Source organism: Mya arenaria, chromosome 8 (assembly GCF_026914265.1).
Source record: "Mya arenaria isolate MELC-2E11 chromosome 8, ASM2691426v1".
Taxonomy (NCBI): Eukaryota; Metazoa; Mollusca; class Bivalvia; order Myida; family Myidae; genus Mya; species Mya arenaria.
In genome coordinates, this window is record NC_069129.1 from 47,860,862 (window position 1) to 47,877,417 (window position 16,556).

Sequence of the window (16,556 nt, forward strand, 5' to 3'; positions counted from 1 at the left end):
TGTGTAATGAAATATTATGTTGACATTATGTCATTTGTACTTCTCAACATAGCTGTTGGTCTAGATGACCAATGAAAGGATAGTAATGCAATAGGTGAACACTCCAAGATCAAATAATTTAGGTAATTGGCATCAATATATAATAACATGTAATAACAAAAGTAACGGTTTAGCCTAAATTTATTGCTTAGGTAGGGCCCATATACAGCCCACATATACCATGTGGGACCCATATAGGTCCCATATCAAGCCCAGTTCAAAAACCCATGTGGGGCCCATATAGGTCTTAAATCGAGCCCTGTTCCAAAACCCATGTGGGGCCCATATGGGTAGCCCACATGGGACCCATATGGTAACCCATGTGGGAGCTATATGGGTCCCATATATTTTGCTGGCTTGGATTTCATGAATATAAACAACAGGGCAGTAGGTTTAATGGAAGATACAGTTCATGGTTTAAACAAGTCGCCTTTACGTAAATATCTTACCTGAAAAGTGCTGTTAATCCGCTTCCAAATGTGACAAAATGAGGAGTCCGCAGCCATTACTGGTCTCATTGTTACTAAATTTAGCTCCACGTGTCTCCAAGACTATGCTGAATTCACACGCGTGGAAAGGCTACAAACTACTTGGACTTACCGAGTGATGAATTGTGGTTCTTGGATAATAGCAAGTAAAAATGATCTTTTTTTATAGTTGTAATTATAAGTATTAATCATTATTTTTCTGCGTTTCTTTGATGTATGAAGTGTCGGAAAAAATAAACCTAATTTATAGATAAACACAATTTTTACATCAATGAAACGCAGAAAAATAATGTTCAATTCTTAAAACAACATTTAAAGTTCATCGATGTTAACTTTTAAACATGACGTATGTATAAATGGCTTCTTTCATTGTATTTAAAACAAGCTGAAAATGTTAACTAAAATCTTATAAAATCCATAAACATATCTGTGAAACTTCAAGAGCAATAAAGATCATTTTTATATGAAAAGCTACAAAAACAAGTCCAGTTGTCAAACATTTAAACATAAAACAGGTTAAAAAGAAACAAAACTTTCACTTCCACCCCTTGATAAATATTCAGCCTTGTATTAATAATTTCAGACCTTGAACAATTGATTATAAGTTCAGCATTATCGGGCGGTCATAATAAGTTAAGCATCATCGGACGGTGATTATACGTTAAGCATCACCAGGTGTATCATCGGGCGGTGAAAAAAGTTAAGCATCATCGGGCGGCGATTATTAGTTAAGCATCAACAGGTGTATCATCGGGCGGTGAATGTAAGTTAAGCATAATCGGGCGGCGATTATTAGTTAAGCATCACCAGGTGTATCGTCGGGCGGTGAATATAAGTTAAGCATCATCGGGCGGCGATAATGAGTTAGGCATTATCGGGTGTATCATCGGGCGGTGAATATAAGTAAAGCATCATCGGGCGGTGATTATAAGTTAAGCATCAGCGGGCGGCGATTTTTAGTTAAGCATCATCGGGCGGTAATTATAAGTCAAGCATCATCGGGCGGCGATTGTAAGTTAAGCATCATCGGGTGTATCATCGGGCGGTAATAATAAGATAAGCATCATCGGGTGGCGATAATGAGTTAAGCATCATCGGGTGTATCATCGGGCGGTGATTATAAGTTAACCATCATCGGGTGGCGATAATGTGTTAAGCATCATCGGGTGTATCATTGGGCGGTGATTATTAGTTAAGCATCATCAGGTGTATCATCGGGCGGTGAATATAAGTGAAGCATCATCGGGCGGCGATTATTAGTTAAGCATCATCGGACGATGAATATAAGCTAAGCATTATCGGGCGGTGATTATTAGTTAAGCATCATCGGGTGGCGATAATGAGTTAAACATCATCGGGTGTATCATCGAGCGGTGATTATTAGTTAAGCATCATCAGGTGTATCATCGGGCAGTGAATATAAGTGAGGCATCATCGGGCGACGATTATTAGTTAAGCATCATCGGGTGTATCATCGGGTGGTGATAATAAGTTAAGCACCATCGGGCGGTGATTATAATTTAAGCATCAGCGGGCAGCGATTATAAGTTAAGCATCATCGGGTGTATCATCGGGCAGTGAATATAAGTTAATCATAATCGGGCGTTGATTATGACTTAAGCATCATCGGGCGGTGATTATAAGGTGAGCATCACCGGGCGGTTATTATAAGTTAAGCATCATCGGGTGTATCATCGGGCGGTGAATACAAGTTAAGCATCATCGGGCGGCGATTATAACTTAAGCATCATCGGGTGTATCATCGGGCGGTAAATATAAGTAAAGCATCATCGGGCGGCGATTATAGCATAAGCATCATCGGGTGTATCATCGGGCGGTAAATATAAGTTAAGCATCATCGGGCGGGAAGGTTTTCCACCTTCGTAATATCTTAACAAAACTTAAATCAGCCACTAAATGGCATGACAATTAAAATAACAAATATTTTTGTAGACTAGGGGAAGATCAATATTCTAGATCATGGAGCCGCACATGCACATGGCGCTTTACTTATAATTTCTGCTAACGAGGGCATTTGTTGTGAAAAAAATGAGTTTATTTTTCTAAAGTCTTATGTTTGTTTCTCCCATCCGGGAAGATGCTAAATGTAGATTCAATTTGGTATGGCCTTATGAATTCCGTGTCACAGGGATACGGCTGTTTCTTGATGAACGTGATAAAAGTCGCGGCTAATCGATTAAGGGTTGCTTTCGAAATATTCGAGATGAATATTTATTTTTATTTTAGATTAAACGTTTGAAAACAAGCCTTATATTTGCGTAGATACAGGTTAAATTAATGCCATGGTCGTGAAAGGCTTCCACTTGAATAGAGTCATTTGAATTGATATTATACATTTGCAAAATACTTCATCGTTGAGTTCTGATAAATTAATTTAACTTGAAAATATTGATGATTTTGTTCACTTACCAACCTTAAAGTTTTAATAGCAATTTTAAATTGACCGAGTTACTTTCCTTTAAAGTGCATTTTTGACAAATACAACAAACCAGGATCCACGAAGAACTGTGATTTATTTACATGTTATACGATATACCCATGTCTCAAAATAAGGCCGAAAACTTGATTCAATATATAAAGTGCACGTTTAACGAAAACAGTATAACAACTCATGCGCTGTTCAACGATATATCGTTACCCTAGTACAATAACTCACCAACTGCATATAGAAATAGAAGGAGTTATTTAACTCTTGCATTAAGGTGAAATCCGACACCCGACTATTGAAAAGCAGTTCTACTCCGGTGAAGATGATATTTGTTGACAAGGAAGAGAGCGTGCAGTCAGCCATGTTTATTGTCAATACTCTTTCAAAATCTACAACCAAGAGGGGTAGTTCCCCAAACAAAATTGATCAACAGATTTCCACAAAGTCCGCTCCTAACTGATGTCTTGTCAACAACCAAAAAGGTATATAAGGGCTCTCCATCTACCGATGGGACATACCGACTTTGATACGAGATATCGCAGCAAGAGGATAAAAAAGAGGAGAAAAAGAAGAAAAAATCTACTAGACATAAAGGAGGGACTATTATTGATTGATGAAACCAACATTTGGTATGGAAGGAACGAAGGATTGCGGCATGGTGATTGAGGTAATTTAAAATTTTATACTTTTTTCAGTGTGTGTTGATAATAATAAATAACGAGGATATATTATATTATACTTGCGTTCATCGATTATGGCTGCTTGGTTAAGTAGCTGCAAATTCACTTCTCTATTCCTAATTTCAGGATCCCCGTGAGGAGAAAAAGCGTCCAAAACTTGCGAAGTACCTGGCTGCTTCGCTCGTTGGCCTGGTAACGGTTGCCGGCATTGTCGTGCTCTCTGTTTACATAGGGACGAGGATTTCTAAGGGCGCATACGAGGTAATAATTACAGCTTTAGACAGCACAAGTAATTGCATATGCGCACATATTATATTTTATGTCTAAAATCGTCCATGACTTTGACGGTAGTAACCGCATCCGAACATGCAATGATGTAATGTATATATTTGGTTAGTTTTGATGCAACGTAATAAGAGGATATGTCGTGTTGAGAAATTAAGAAAAAGTTGCCATTTTTTATTGATTAATTATCGTTGCATGGAATGCCCGAGTATGCCTGAGTAACAATAGCACTGGGTATTTGGGTGTCGGTTATAGCACTTTCTGTCAGCTCGATTGTGACGAAAGCGTATAGCATATATAATAATTCCCGGGTCCGTCTCTCGGGTAGAAACCCGTACTGGTGTCCGTTTTAAGAAACATTGAAAAAGTGTTCCTCGTGGGCTCGACAGGCGGGCTATTTAATCACTTGGCCACACTTCAAAAGGAAAATTGAACATGCGTATATCTTTACATTCAGGGTGCTTTGCGGAAGTACTCGGATGGGGATGGGCGGCAGGTGGAGGAGATGATCACCCAGACGCAGGACGAGGTTCTTGTTGACGTACCGAACTCCGTACACATGGTGTACGACTATAAACATGTGAGTGAGCGTGTAGACATTTCAGTTGTTATTTGAGTGAAGTTTTCAACTCATGTTGTAAAGTCTGCATAGAATGGCTAAGCAATACGTTTATGCCTGCATAGTTTCAAATTGCTTGAACTCCTTCCACTTATAAAGAAAATCACGATATTCACTCATTATTGTGAGAAGAGAAACAATTAAACCATACATAGCATATTAATTTAACTAAAAAATTATTTGAATATTTAGATTTGTTTTATTTTTTATGTATTCGTTATATTTCAGGGCCTTGTCTTCCGTCGTTACACGGACATGAATACCAAGAAACGCGGGCCTTGCTACGCCGCATACATTGGAGAGATGGACCCCAAACCAGACACACAGTTTGCCGAGGAAGGACAGGTCAGTGGTCATTTAACGGTTGAAAAAAATGTATAGAATTCGTATGTGTTAACGTTCGCCAGCCTTTTTTACCGCGTGGTTAAAATATTAAAAGTTTTTACAATTGCGAAGAATAACTTTTTTTGCATTATAAAAACGAACATGAAAACTCCTATTTTGCAATGACACTTAAGTTTATTTAGCAAGAATTTATCCATCAAATATGAGCTATGACACTTTAGATGCCAGCACCCACAGGAGAGCCGGAGATAAAGCAACAATGGCGGTTCACAGATAACAAAGTACCATCCAACTTGGCCAGCTCAACCAACGTTCAGAACATGTGCCAGGATACAGATATCTTCTGGATGGAAAGTAAGTTCCACATCGTTATGTGTGTTTACTTTTACTAAAACCATCTAAGTTCAACAACAAAACATACAATAGTATTTATTTTTACATTAGTTCAATATACAGATCTGAACAGATTTGATGGAGAGGTATAAACGACTCATCAAGTTATTCATCCAATTGCTTTATTCAACACTATACTCTAACTGAATTTAGTTAGGATATCTTTAGGATACCGTAAGTTAATATTGTGCATGCTAAATCCTCAAGTAGAAAGTAAACATGAATAATGCTATTCACGGTCTGGTCATGAAACATATGCTCATACCTTACAGAGACGGCGGACACTGGACTGGAGAAGAGAGAAGACTACGTCCTTGTTTACATCGGGTCTGTGTACTACGATGCCATCTACAATGGCGTCGCCGGCAGACTGGAAGCACGATATTACGACGTCTTCAACGTCAACGGTGAATTTCAATTCGTCTATTATGAACTTTGGTTCACTGCATACTAGTAAATACGTACCAGCCTGATACAGGACCAGGCAACGGATACAGTCGTATAGATGATTAAGATACTTTTGTCTATTTAGTGTGTTTAGTTGAGATTAAAACGACTCGTTTTCAATTCAAAAGCCATATTTATGACTGATTTGTAAGTGTGTAATACGCGTGCTTTGACATTGATAATATTTATAAAATCACTATGTTTCATGCTGCGTGCAGTAATATAAATATGTAGTAAACTATTGATGCGTATGTACATTTTGTTTGCCAATTTTGGATATTATAGCTAATGTAGTTTTGATATAATAATTGCAATAAATGCATTTATAAAATGTAGATTCTTTGGTTTGTCTGCATACTTGTACCTATGTGCATTGACGACTCGATGTGTCCAGGCGTCTTTTCATTGAAGGAAAATACCACAAAAAGGAATAAAACTTGTTTCATTCATGAATAATTTCAATGGACAATGAAAAAACTTATAATGAAACAAAACGATTATTTTAGATTTTGACAGGAATAGGAAAATTAACAAGCAATTGCTACTTTAAATCTGGACGCCAGCACACAATTCATTGTCATTTTTAGTTGGAAATACTTCCCTCATATTAAAACTTTCTTATAATGAATTCTGTAATTATGTTATTACGTTGTATTGTGCTGACCATAGCGGTACACCAAACGCTCCTTGATCAACATCCCCTGTTGAATACATTATATTTGCTGTGTTGTAGTGAAAACGTGTGTTGTTGCTTTGTGGGTTTTCACTTTGACCCTGTGCCATTGTACGAGGCTTGTGTTTAAGATTTCGACTACTGGACTTGTTTCTGTAGTTTTCCATATGCATATTGACTATGTTGTTGCCAATATTTAATAGCATATGGAAAACGAATTGGTGCGATCATAAATGCCATTTTCCATAACAACACTCATCAGAACTCCAGAAAAGACGGATATAAAACTACAAGTATCGCATATCCACATTTCTATCATGTCTGAATACTTAGGTCTCTATATAGAGAGTAGCGATCTGTAAACGCCGAAGATTTACAACAAACTTACCAAAAACAAATCCGAAAAAATGAACTGTTTAAAATTATGTTTGTAGGAATGTTATACTGTATGACATGTGGGTTTAAATTCTTTACATCAGTGTCGATGTCGTTGGCACAGAAGCCTTGAATTCAATCAATATCATGTTTACAATCGCAAGGATCATGTTCATTCAAATATCAAACGAGTGAAGAACAACGTGTCAAGAAAACAAACACAATCCACACATATCGCGATAATAAAAAATGTCGAAAGCATTCTTACCATAGTAAATCTGCAGCTTAATCTAATATGCCATTTGTCAAAGCACAATGCCATTGTATAAAACAAAGAAAAAGACCTTTGATGGAAATCTTAAAAGGGCGAAATAATTTTACATTATAATTATAATTATTTTAATAATTTACCGTAGTAATTGGCCATTTAGACTACATAGTGATGTGTTATATGTGTACCGTAGTAATTGGCAATTTAGACTACATAGTGATGTGTTATATGTGTACCGTAGTAATTGGCCATTTAGACTATATAGTGATGTGTTATATGTGTACCGTAGTAATTGGCCATTTAGACTTCATAGTGATGTGCTATATGTGTACCGTAGTAATTGGCCATTTAGACTTCACCGTAGTAATTGGTCATTTAGACTTCATAGTGATGTGCTATATGTGTACCGTAGTAATTGGCCATTTAGACTTCATAGTGATGTGTAATATGTGTACCGTAGTAATTGGCCATTTAGACTACAAAGTGATGTGTTATATATGTACCGTAGTAATTGGCCATTTAGACTTTATAGTGATGTGTTATATGTGTACCGTAGTAATTGGTCATTTAGACTTCATAGTGATGTGCTATATGTGTACCGTAGTAATTGGCCATTTAGACTACATAGTGATGTGTTATATGTGTACCGTAGTAATTGGCCATTAAGACAACAAAGTGATGTGTTATATGTGTACCGCAGTAATTGGCCATTTAGACTTCATAGTGATGTGTTATATGTGTACCGTAGTAATTAGCCATTTAGACTTCATAGTGATGTGTTATATGTGTACCGCGGTAGTTGGCTATTTAGACTTAATAGTGATATGTTATATGTGTACCGTAGTAATTGGCCCTTTAGACTACATAGTGATGTGTTATATGTGTACCGTAGTAATTGGCCATATAGACTAGATAGTGATGTGTTATATGTGTACCGCAGTAATTGGCTATTTAGACTAAAAAGTGATGTGTTGTATGTGTACCGCAGTAATTAGTCATTTAGACTTCATAGAGATGTGTTATATGTGTACCGTAGTATTATGCTATTTAGACTACATAGTGATGAGATATATGTATACCGTAGTAATTGGCAATTAAGACTTCATAGTGATGTGTAATATGTGTACCGTAGTAATTGGCCATTTAGACAACATAGTGATGTGTTATATGTGTACCGTAGTAATTGGCCATTTAGACTTCATAGTGATGTGTTATATGTGTACCGTAGTAATTGGCCATTTAGACTTCATAGTGATGTGTTATATGTGTACCGTAGTAATTGGCCATTTAGACTTCATAGTGATGTGTTATATGTGTACCGCGGTAGTTGGCCATTTAGACTTCATAGTGATGTGTTATATGTGTACCGTAGTAATTGACCATTTAGACTACATAGTGATGTGTTATATGTGTACCGCGGTAGTTGGCCATTTAGACTTCATAGTGATGTGTTATATGTGTACCGTAGTAATTGACAATTTAGACTTCATAGTGATGTGTTATATGTGTACCGTATTAATTGACCATTTAGACTACAAAGTGATGTGTTATATGTGTACCGCAGTAGTTGGCCATTTAGACTACATAGTGATGTGTTATATGTGTACCGCAGTAATTGACCATTTAGACTACATAGTGATGTGTTATATGTGTACCGCAGTAATTGGCCATTTAGACTTCATAGTGATGTGTTATATGTGTACCGAAGTAATTGGCCATTTAGACTACAAAGTGATATGTTATATGTGTACCGTAGTAGTTGGCCATTTAGACTTCATGGTGATGTGTTATATGTGTACCGATGTAATTGGCCATTTAGACTTCATAGTGATGTGTTATATGTGTACCGTAGTAATTGACCATTTAGACTTCATAGCGAGGTGTTATATGTGTACCGTAGTAATTGGCCATTTAGACTACATAGTGATGTGTTATATGTGTACCGTAGTAAATGGCCATTTAGACTACATAGTGATGTGTTATATGTGTACCGTAGTATTATGCTATTTAGACTACATATTGATGTGTTATATGTGTACCGTAGTAATTGGCCATTTAGACTTCAGAGTGGTGTGTTATATGTGTACCGCAGTAATTGGCCATTTAGACTACATAGTGATGTGTTATATGTGTACCGTAGTAATTGGTCATTTAGTCTTCATAGTGATGTGTTATATGTGTACCGTAGTAATTGGTCATTTAGACTACATAGTGAAATGTTATATGTGTACCGTAGTAATTGGCCATTTAGACTACATAGTGATATGTTATATGTGTACCGTAGTAATTGGTCATTTAGACTTCATAGTGATCTGTTATATGTGTACCGTAGTTATTGGTCATTTAGACTACATAGTGATATGTTATATGTGTACGTAGTAATTGGTCATTTAGACTTCATAGTGATATGTTATATGTGTACGTAGTAATTGGTCATTTAGACTACATAGTGATGTGTTATATGTGTACCGTAGTAATTGGTCATTTAGTCTTCATAGTGATGTGTTATATGTGTACCGTAGTAATTGGTCATTTAGACTACATAGTGAAATGTTATATGTGTACCGTAGTAATTGGCCATTTAGACTACATAGTGATATGTTATATGTGTACCGTAGTAATTGGTCATTTAGACTACATAGTGATGTGTTATATGTGTACCGTAGTAATTGGCCATTTAGACTACATAGTGATATGTTATATGTGTACCGTAGTAATTGGTCATTTAGACTTCATAGTGATGTGTTATATGTGTACCGTAGTATTATGCTATTTAGACTTTATAGTGATGTGTTATATGTGTACCTTAAAGATTTTCAAGCGCAGTGCTTAACATTGGCAAAGGGAAAAAACCACTGCGTATGACCAGCAATCAGTGTTTATGGCAGCGAGTAAATTTGTAAGTGTCTGGCTAACATATCTTTATTAAAACTATTTTTTTCGATTGTTTAACTATTCCCGGTCATCAAAACGGTTCCCTTACAACATAGATAAAGGAAAAGTCATAGAAATGTGTTATTGAAAAGTGTTCACTGATCCTAAAATTATACACTTGTCCATTGAAAATGGTAAACACGAATCTCTATTACTAAAAGATCACAAACCATAAAATGCACGTAGCGCCTAATACACATTGACAGGACGTGAGGAGTCACTTGGTGTTTGTCATTGACACCCATACAAGAGTATTTCAAAAAGTATCGCAATAAATCGTGATACAGATCAAGTGTATCGCAATATACATCGCGACTAGGGTTCTTTGCGTACATTGATTAGATGAGGGCCGTCATGTGTTTAATTGAAACCGATGAAATAATATTTAAAAAAACCCACTCTATTTATAATTCGTTGGTCATTTTCCAACGAATATATTAACGTTACATACTAATTCATGTGCATTTTTTTGCTTCAAAAATCTTAATTATAAGGGAGTTAACTCTTGTACCTCTAGTACCTTTAATTCCTTTTCGGTAATTCTTCGCTTGATTTCCTTTATTTGGCGCTCACATTCATTATTAGAATGTAAGTTGCGGGAACGGTCTTGTAATATTGTTACCCTCCCTCCCGCCCTACATGTACTGAGGGTATTAATATTGTAATTTATATGATTTATTTGTAATTACATGTATTGTGTTTTTATTCATATTTCCCCGATTTAAGGGTGAATTGGCTGCTATTGTTCTGTATCATATGTGTGAAATAAAAATGCAGCCTTTTTCGGCCAAAATAAAATATATTTTTATATCATGTGTTTTAAATATTCCCGAAATTATTTCGCCCTTTTAAGATTTCCATCAAAGGTCTTTTTCTTTGTTTTATACAATGGCATTGTGCTTTGACAAATGGCATATTAGATTAAGCTGCAGATTTACTATGGTAAGAATGCTTTCGACATTTTTTATTATCGCGATATGTGTGGATTGTGTTTGTTTTCTTGACACGTTGTTCTTCACTCGTTTGATATTTGAATGAACATGATCCTTGCGATTGTAAACATGATATTGATTGAATTCAAGGCTTCTGTGCCAACGACATCGACACTGATGTAAAGAATTTAAACCCACATGTCATACAGTATAACATTCCTACAAACATAATTTTAAACAGTTCATTTTTTCGGATTTGTTTTTGGTAAGTTTGTTGTAAATCTTCGGCGTTTACAGATCGTTACTCTCTATATAGAGACCTAAGTATTCAGACATGATAGAAATGTGGATATGCGATACTTGTAGTTTTATATCCGTCTTTTCTGGAGTTCTGATGAGTGTTGTTATGGAAAATGGCATTTATGATCGCACCAATTCGTTTTCCATATGCTATTAAATATTGGCAACAACATAGTCAATATGCATATGGAAAACTACAGAAACAAGTCCAGTAGTCGAAATCTTAAACACAAGCCTCGTACAATGGCACAGGGTCAAAGTGAAAACCCACAAAGCAACAACACACGTTTTCACTACAACACAACAAATATAATGTATTCAACAGGGGATGTTGATCAAGGAGCGTTTGGTGTACCGCTATGGTCAGCACAATACAACGTAATAACATAATTACAGAATTCATTATAAGAAAGTTTTAATATGAGGGAAGTATTTCCAACTAAAAATGACAATGAATTGTGTGCTGGCGTCCAGATTTAAAGTAGCAATTGCTTGTTAATTTTCCTATTCCTGTCAAAATCTAAAATAATCGTTTTGTTTCATTATAAGTTTTTTCATTGTCCATTGAAATTATTCATGAATGAAACAAGTTTTATTCCTTTTTGTGGTATTTTCCTTCAATGAAAAGACGCCTGGACACATCGAGTCGTCAATGCACATAGGTACAAGTATGCAGACAAACCAAAGAATCTACATTTTATAAATGCATTTATTGCAATTATTATATCAAAACTACATTAGCTATAATATCCAAAATTGGCAAACAAAATGTACATACGCATCAATAGTTTACTACATATTTATATTACTGCACGCAGCATGAAACATAGTGATTTTATAAATATTATCAATGTCAAAGCACGCGTATTACACACTTACAAATCAGTCATAAATATGGCTTTTGAATTGAAAACGAGTCGTTTTAATCTCAACTAAACACACTAAATAGACAAAAGTATCTTAATCATCTATACGACTGTATCCGTTGCCTGGTCCTGTATCAGGCTGGTACGTATTTACTAGTATGCAGTGAACCAAAGTTCATAATAGACGAATTGAAATTCACCGTTGACGTTGAAGACGTCGTAATATCGTGCTTCCAGTCTGCCGGCGACGCCATTGTAGATGGCATCGTAGTACACAGACCCGATGTAAACAAGGACGTAGTCTTCTCTCTTCTCCAGTCCAGTGTCCGCCGTCTCTGTAAGGTATGAGCATATGTTTCATGACCAGACCGTGAATAGCATTATTCATGTTTACTTTCTACTTGAGGATTTAGCATGCACAATATTAACTTACGGTATCCTAAAGATATCCTAACTAAATTCAGTTAGAGTATAGTGTTGAATAAAGCAATTGGATGAATAACTTGATGAGTCGTTTATACCTCTCCATCAAATCTGTTCAGATCTGTATATTGAACTAATGTAAAAAATAAATACTATTGTATGTTTTGTTGTTGAACTTAGATGGTTTTAGTAAAAGTAAACACAGATAACGATGTGGAACTTACTTTCCATCCAGAAGATATCTGTATCCTGGCACATGTTCTGAACGTTGGTTGAGCTGGCCAAGTTGGATGGTACTTTGTTATCTGTGAACCGCCATTGTTGCTTTATCTCCGGCTCTCCTGTGGGTGCTGGCATCTAAAGTGTCATAGCTCATATTTGATGGATAAATTCTTGCTAAATAAACTTAAGTGTCATTGCAAAATAGGAGTTTTCATGTTCGTTTTTATAATGCAAAAAAAGTTATTCTTCGCAATTGTAAAAACTTTTAATATTTTAACCACGCGGTAAAAAAGGCTGGCGAACGTTAACACATACGAATTCTATACATTTTTTTCAACCGTTAAATGACCACTGACCTGTCCTTCCTCGGCAAACTGTGTGTCTGGTTTGGGGTCCATCTCTCCAATGTATGCGGCGTAGCAAGGCCCGCGTTTCTTGGTATTCATGTCCGTGTAACGACGGAAGACAAGGCCCTGAAATATAACGAATACATAAAAAATAAAACAAATCTAAATATTCAAAATAATTTTTTAGTTAAATTAATATGCTATGTATGGTTTAATTGTTTCTCTTCTCACAATAATGAGTGAATATCGTGATTTTCTTTATAAGTGGAAGGAGTTCAAGCAATTTGAAACTATGCAGGCATAAACGTATTGCTTAGCCATTCTATGCAGACTTTACAACATGAGTTGAAAACTTCACTCAAATAACAACTGAAATGTCTACACGCTCACTCACATGTTTATAGTCGTACACCATGTGTACGGAGTTCGGTACGTCAACAAGAACCTCGTCCTGCTTCTGGGTGATCATCTCCTCCACCTGCCGCCCATCCCCATCCGAGTACTTCCGCAAAGCACCCTGAATGTAAAGATATACGCATGTTCAATTTTCCTTTTGAAGTGTGGCCAAGTGATTAAATAGCCCGCCTGTCGAGCCCACGAGGAACACTTTTTCAATGTTTCTTAAAACGGACACCAGTACGGGTTTCTACCCGAGAGACGGACACGGGAATTATTATATATGCTATACGCTTTCGTCACAATCGAGCTGACAGAAAGTGCTATAACCGACACCCAAATACCCAGTGCTATTGTTACTCAGGCATACTCGGGCATTCCATGCAACGATAATTAATCAATAAAAAATGGCAACTTTTTCTTAATTTCTCAACACGACATATCCTCTTATTACGTTGCATCAAAACTAACCAAATATATACATTACATCATTGCATGTTCGGATGCGGTTACTACCGTCAAAGTCATGGACGATTTTAGACATAAAACATAATATGTGCGCATATGCAATTACTTGTGCTGTCTAAAGCTGTAATTATTACCTCGTATGCGCCCTTAGAAATCCTCGTCCCTATGTAAACAGAGAGCACGACAATGCCGGCAACCGTTACCAGGCCAACGAGCGAAGCAGCCAGGTACTTCGCAAGTTTTGGACGCTTTTTCTCCTCACGGGGATCCTGAAATTAGGAATAGAGAAGTGAATTTGCAGCTACTTAACCAAGCAGCCATAATCGATGAACGCAAGTATAATATAATATATCCTCGTTATTTATTATTATCAACACACACTGAAAAAAGTATAAAATTTTAAATTACCTCAATCACCATGCCGCAATCCTTCGTTCCTTCCATACCAAATGTTGGTTTCATCAATCAATAATAGTCCCTCCTTTATGTCTAGTAGATTTTTTCTTCTTTTTCTCCTCTTTTTTATCCTCTTGCTGCGATATCTCGTATCAAAGTCGGTATGTCCCATCGGTAGATGGAGAGCCCTTATATACCTTTTTGGTTGTTGACAAGACATCAGTTAGGAGCGGACTTTGTGGAAATCTGTTGATCAATTTTGTTTGGGGAACTACCCCTCTTGGTTGTAGATTTTGAAAGAGTATTGACAATAAACATGGCTGACTGCACGCTCTCTTCCTTGTCAACAAATATCATCTTCACCGGAGTAGAACTGCTTTTCAATAGTCGGGTGTCGGATTTCACCTTAATGCAAGAGTTAAATAACTCCTTCTATTTCTATATGCAGTTGGTGAGTTATTGTACTAGGGTAACGATATATCGTTGAACAGCGCATGAGTTGTTATACTGTTTTCGTTAAACGTGCACTTTATATATTGAATCAAGTTTTCGGCCTTATTTTGAGACATGGGTATATCGTATAACATGTAAATAAATCACAGTTCTTCGTGGATCCTGGTTTGTTGTATTTGTCAAAAATGCACTTTAAAGGAAAGTAACTCGGTCAATTTAAAATTGCTATTAAAACTTTAAGGTTGGTAAGTGAACAAAATCATCAATATTTTCAAGTTAAATTAATTTATCAGAACTCAACGATGAAGTATTTTGCAAATGTATAATATCAATTCAAATGACTCTATTCAAGTGGAAGCCTTTCACGACCATGGCATTAATTTAACCTGTATCTACGCAAATATAAGGCTTGTTTTCAAACGTTTAATCTAAAATAAAAATAAATATTCATCTCGAATATTTCGAAAGCAACCCTTAATCGATTAGCCGCGACTTTTATCATGTTCATCAAGAAACAGCCGTATCCTTGTGACACGGAATTCATAAGGCCATACCAAATTGAATCTACATTTAGCATCTTGCCGGATGGGAGAAACAAACATAAGACTTTAGAAAAATAAACTCATTTTTTTCACAACAAATGCCCTCGTTAGCAGAAATTATAAGTAAAGCGCCATGTGCATGTGCGGCTCCATGATCTAGAATATTGATCTTCCCCTAGTCTACCAAAATATTTGTTATTTTAATTGTCATGCCATTTAGTGGCTGTTTTAAGTTTTGTTAAGATATTACGAAGGTGGAAAACCTTCCCGCCCGATGATGCTTAACTTATATTTACCGCCCGATGATACACCCGATGATGCTTATGCTATAATCGCCGCCCGATGATGCTTAACTTATATTTACCGCCCGATGATACACCCGATGATGCTTAAGTTATAATCGCCGCCCGATGATGCTTAACTTGTATTCACCGCCCGATGATACACCCGATGATGCTTAACTTATAATAACCGCCCGGTGATGCTCACCTTATAATCACCGCCCGATGATGCTTAAGTCATAATCAACGCCCGATTATGATTAACTTATATTCACTGCCCGATGATACACCCGATGATGCTTAACTTATAATCGCTGCCCGCTGATGCTTAAATTATAATCACCGCCCGATGGTGCTTAACTTATTATCACCACCCGATGATACACCCGAAGATGCTTAACTAATAATCACCGCCCGATGATGCTTCACTTATATTCACCGCCCGATTATACACCCGATGATGCTTAACTAATAATCGTCGCCCGATGATGCCTCACTTATATTCACTGCCCGATGATACACCTGATGATGCTTAACTAATAATCACCGCTCGATGATACACCCGATGATGTTTAACTCATTATCGCCACCCGATGATGCTTAACTAATAATCACCGCCCGATAATGCTTAGCTTATATTCATCGTCCGATGATGCTTAACTAATAATCGCCGCCCGATGATGCTTCACTTATATTCACCGCCCGATGATACACCTGATGATGCTTAACTAATAATCACCGCCCAATGATACACCCGATGATGCTTAACACATTATCGCCACCCGATGATGGTAAACTTATAATCACCGCCCGATGATACACCCGATGATGCTTAACTCATTATCGCCACCCGATGATGCTTATCTTATTATTACCGCCCGATGATACACCCGATGATGCTTAACTTACAATCGCCGCCCGATGATGCTTGA

At 36.7% G+C, this 16,556-nt stretch overlaps 2 protein-coding genes across 2 annotated transcripts; one reads left to right on the forward strand and one right to left on the reverse strand.

The window, feature by feature from the left end:
- The first annotated feature begins 3,484 nt into the window (after positions 1 to 3,484).
- LOC128243602 (uncharacterized) lies at positions 3,485 to 6,080 on the forward strand. Its single transcript, XM_052961470.1, has 6 exons — positions 3,485 to 3,643; positions 3,783 to 3,917; positions 4,399 to 4,521; positions 4,789 to 4,905; positions 5,127 to 5,259; positions 5,571 to 6,080. The coding sequence occupies exons 1-6, from the start codon at positions 3,590 to 3,592 to the stop codon at positions 5,750 to 5,752; spliced, it is 744 nt and encodes a 247-aa protein (XP_052817430.1). The 5' UTR covers positions 3,485 to 3,589; the 3' UTR covers positions 5,753 to 6,080.
- A 5,841-nt stretch (positions 6,081 to 11,921) lies between these two features.
- Positions 11,922 to 14,519, reverse strand: LOC128243650 (uncharacterized). The gene is made up of 6 exons (XM_052961525.1): positions 14,361 to 14,519; positions 14,087 to 14,221; positions 13,483 to 13,605; positions 13,098 to 13,214; positions 12,744 to 12,876; positions 11,922 to 12,431 (listed from the first exon to the last, which is right to left on the reverse strand). The coding sequence occupies exons 1-6, from the start codon at positions 14,412 to 14,414 to the stop codon at positions 12,250 to 12,252; spliced, it is 744 nt and encodes a 247-aa protein (XP_052817485.1). The 5' UTR covers positions 14,415 to 14,519; the 3' UTR covers positions 11,922 to 12,249.
- Positions 14,520 to 16,556: the final 2,037 nt, after the last annotated feature.

Coding starts and splice junctions, on each gene's coding strand:
- LOC128243602 (XM_052961470.1), top strand. CDS start 3,590: ATGAAACCAACATTTGGTATGGAAGGAACGAAGGATTGCGGCATGGTG. Junction 3,644..3,782: donor ATTGCGGCATGGTGATTGAG/GTAATTTAAAAT, acceptor TCCTAATTTCAG/GATCCCCGTGAGGAGAAAAA. Junction 3,918..4,398: donor TTTCTAAGGGCGCATACGAG/GTAATAATTACA, acceptor CTTTACATTCAG/GGTGCTTTGCGGAAGTACTC.
- LOC128243650 (XM_052961525.1), bottom strand. CDS start 14,414: ATGAAACCAACATTTGGTATGGAAGGAACGAAGGATTGCGGCATGGTG. Junction 13,606..14,086: donor TTTCTAAGGGCGCATACGAG/GTAATAATTACA, acceptor CTTTACATTCAG/GGTGCTTTGCGGAAGTACTC. Junction 13,215..13,482: donor TGGTGTACGACTATAAACAT/GTGAGTGAGCGT, acceptor GTTATATTTCAG/GGCCTTGTCTTCCGTCGTTA.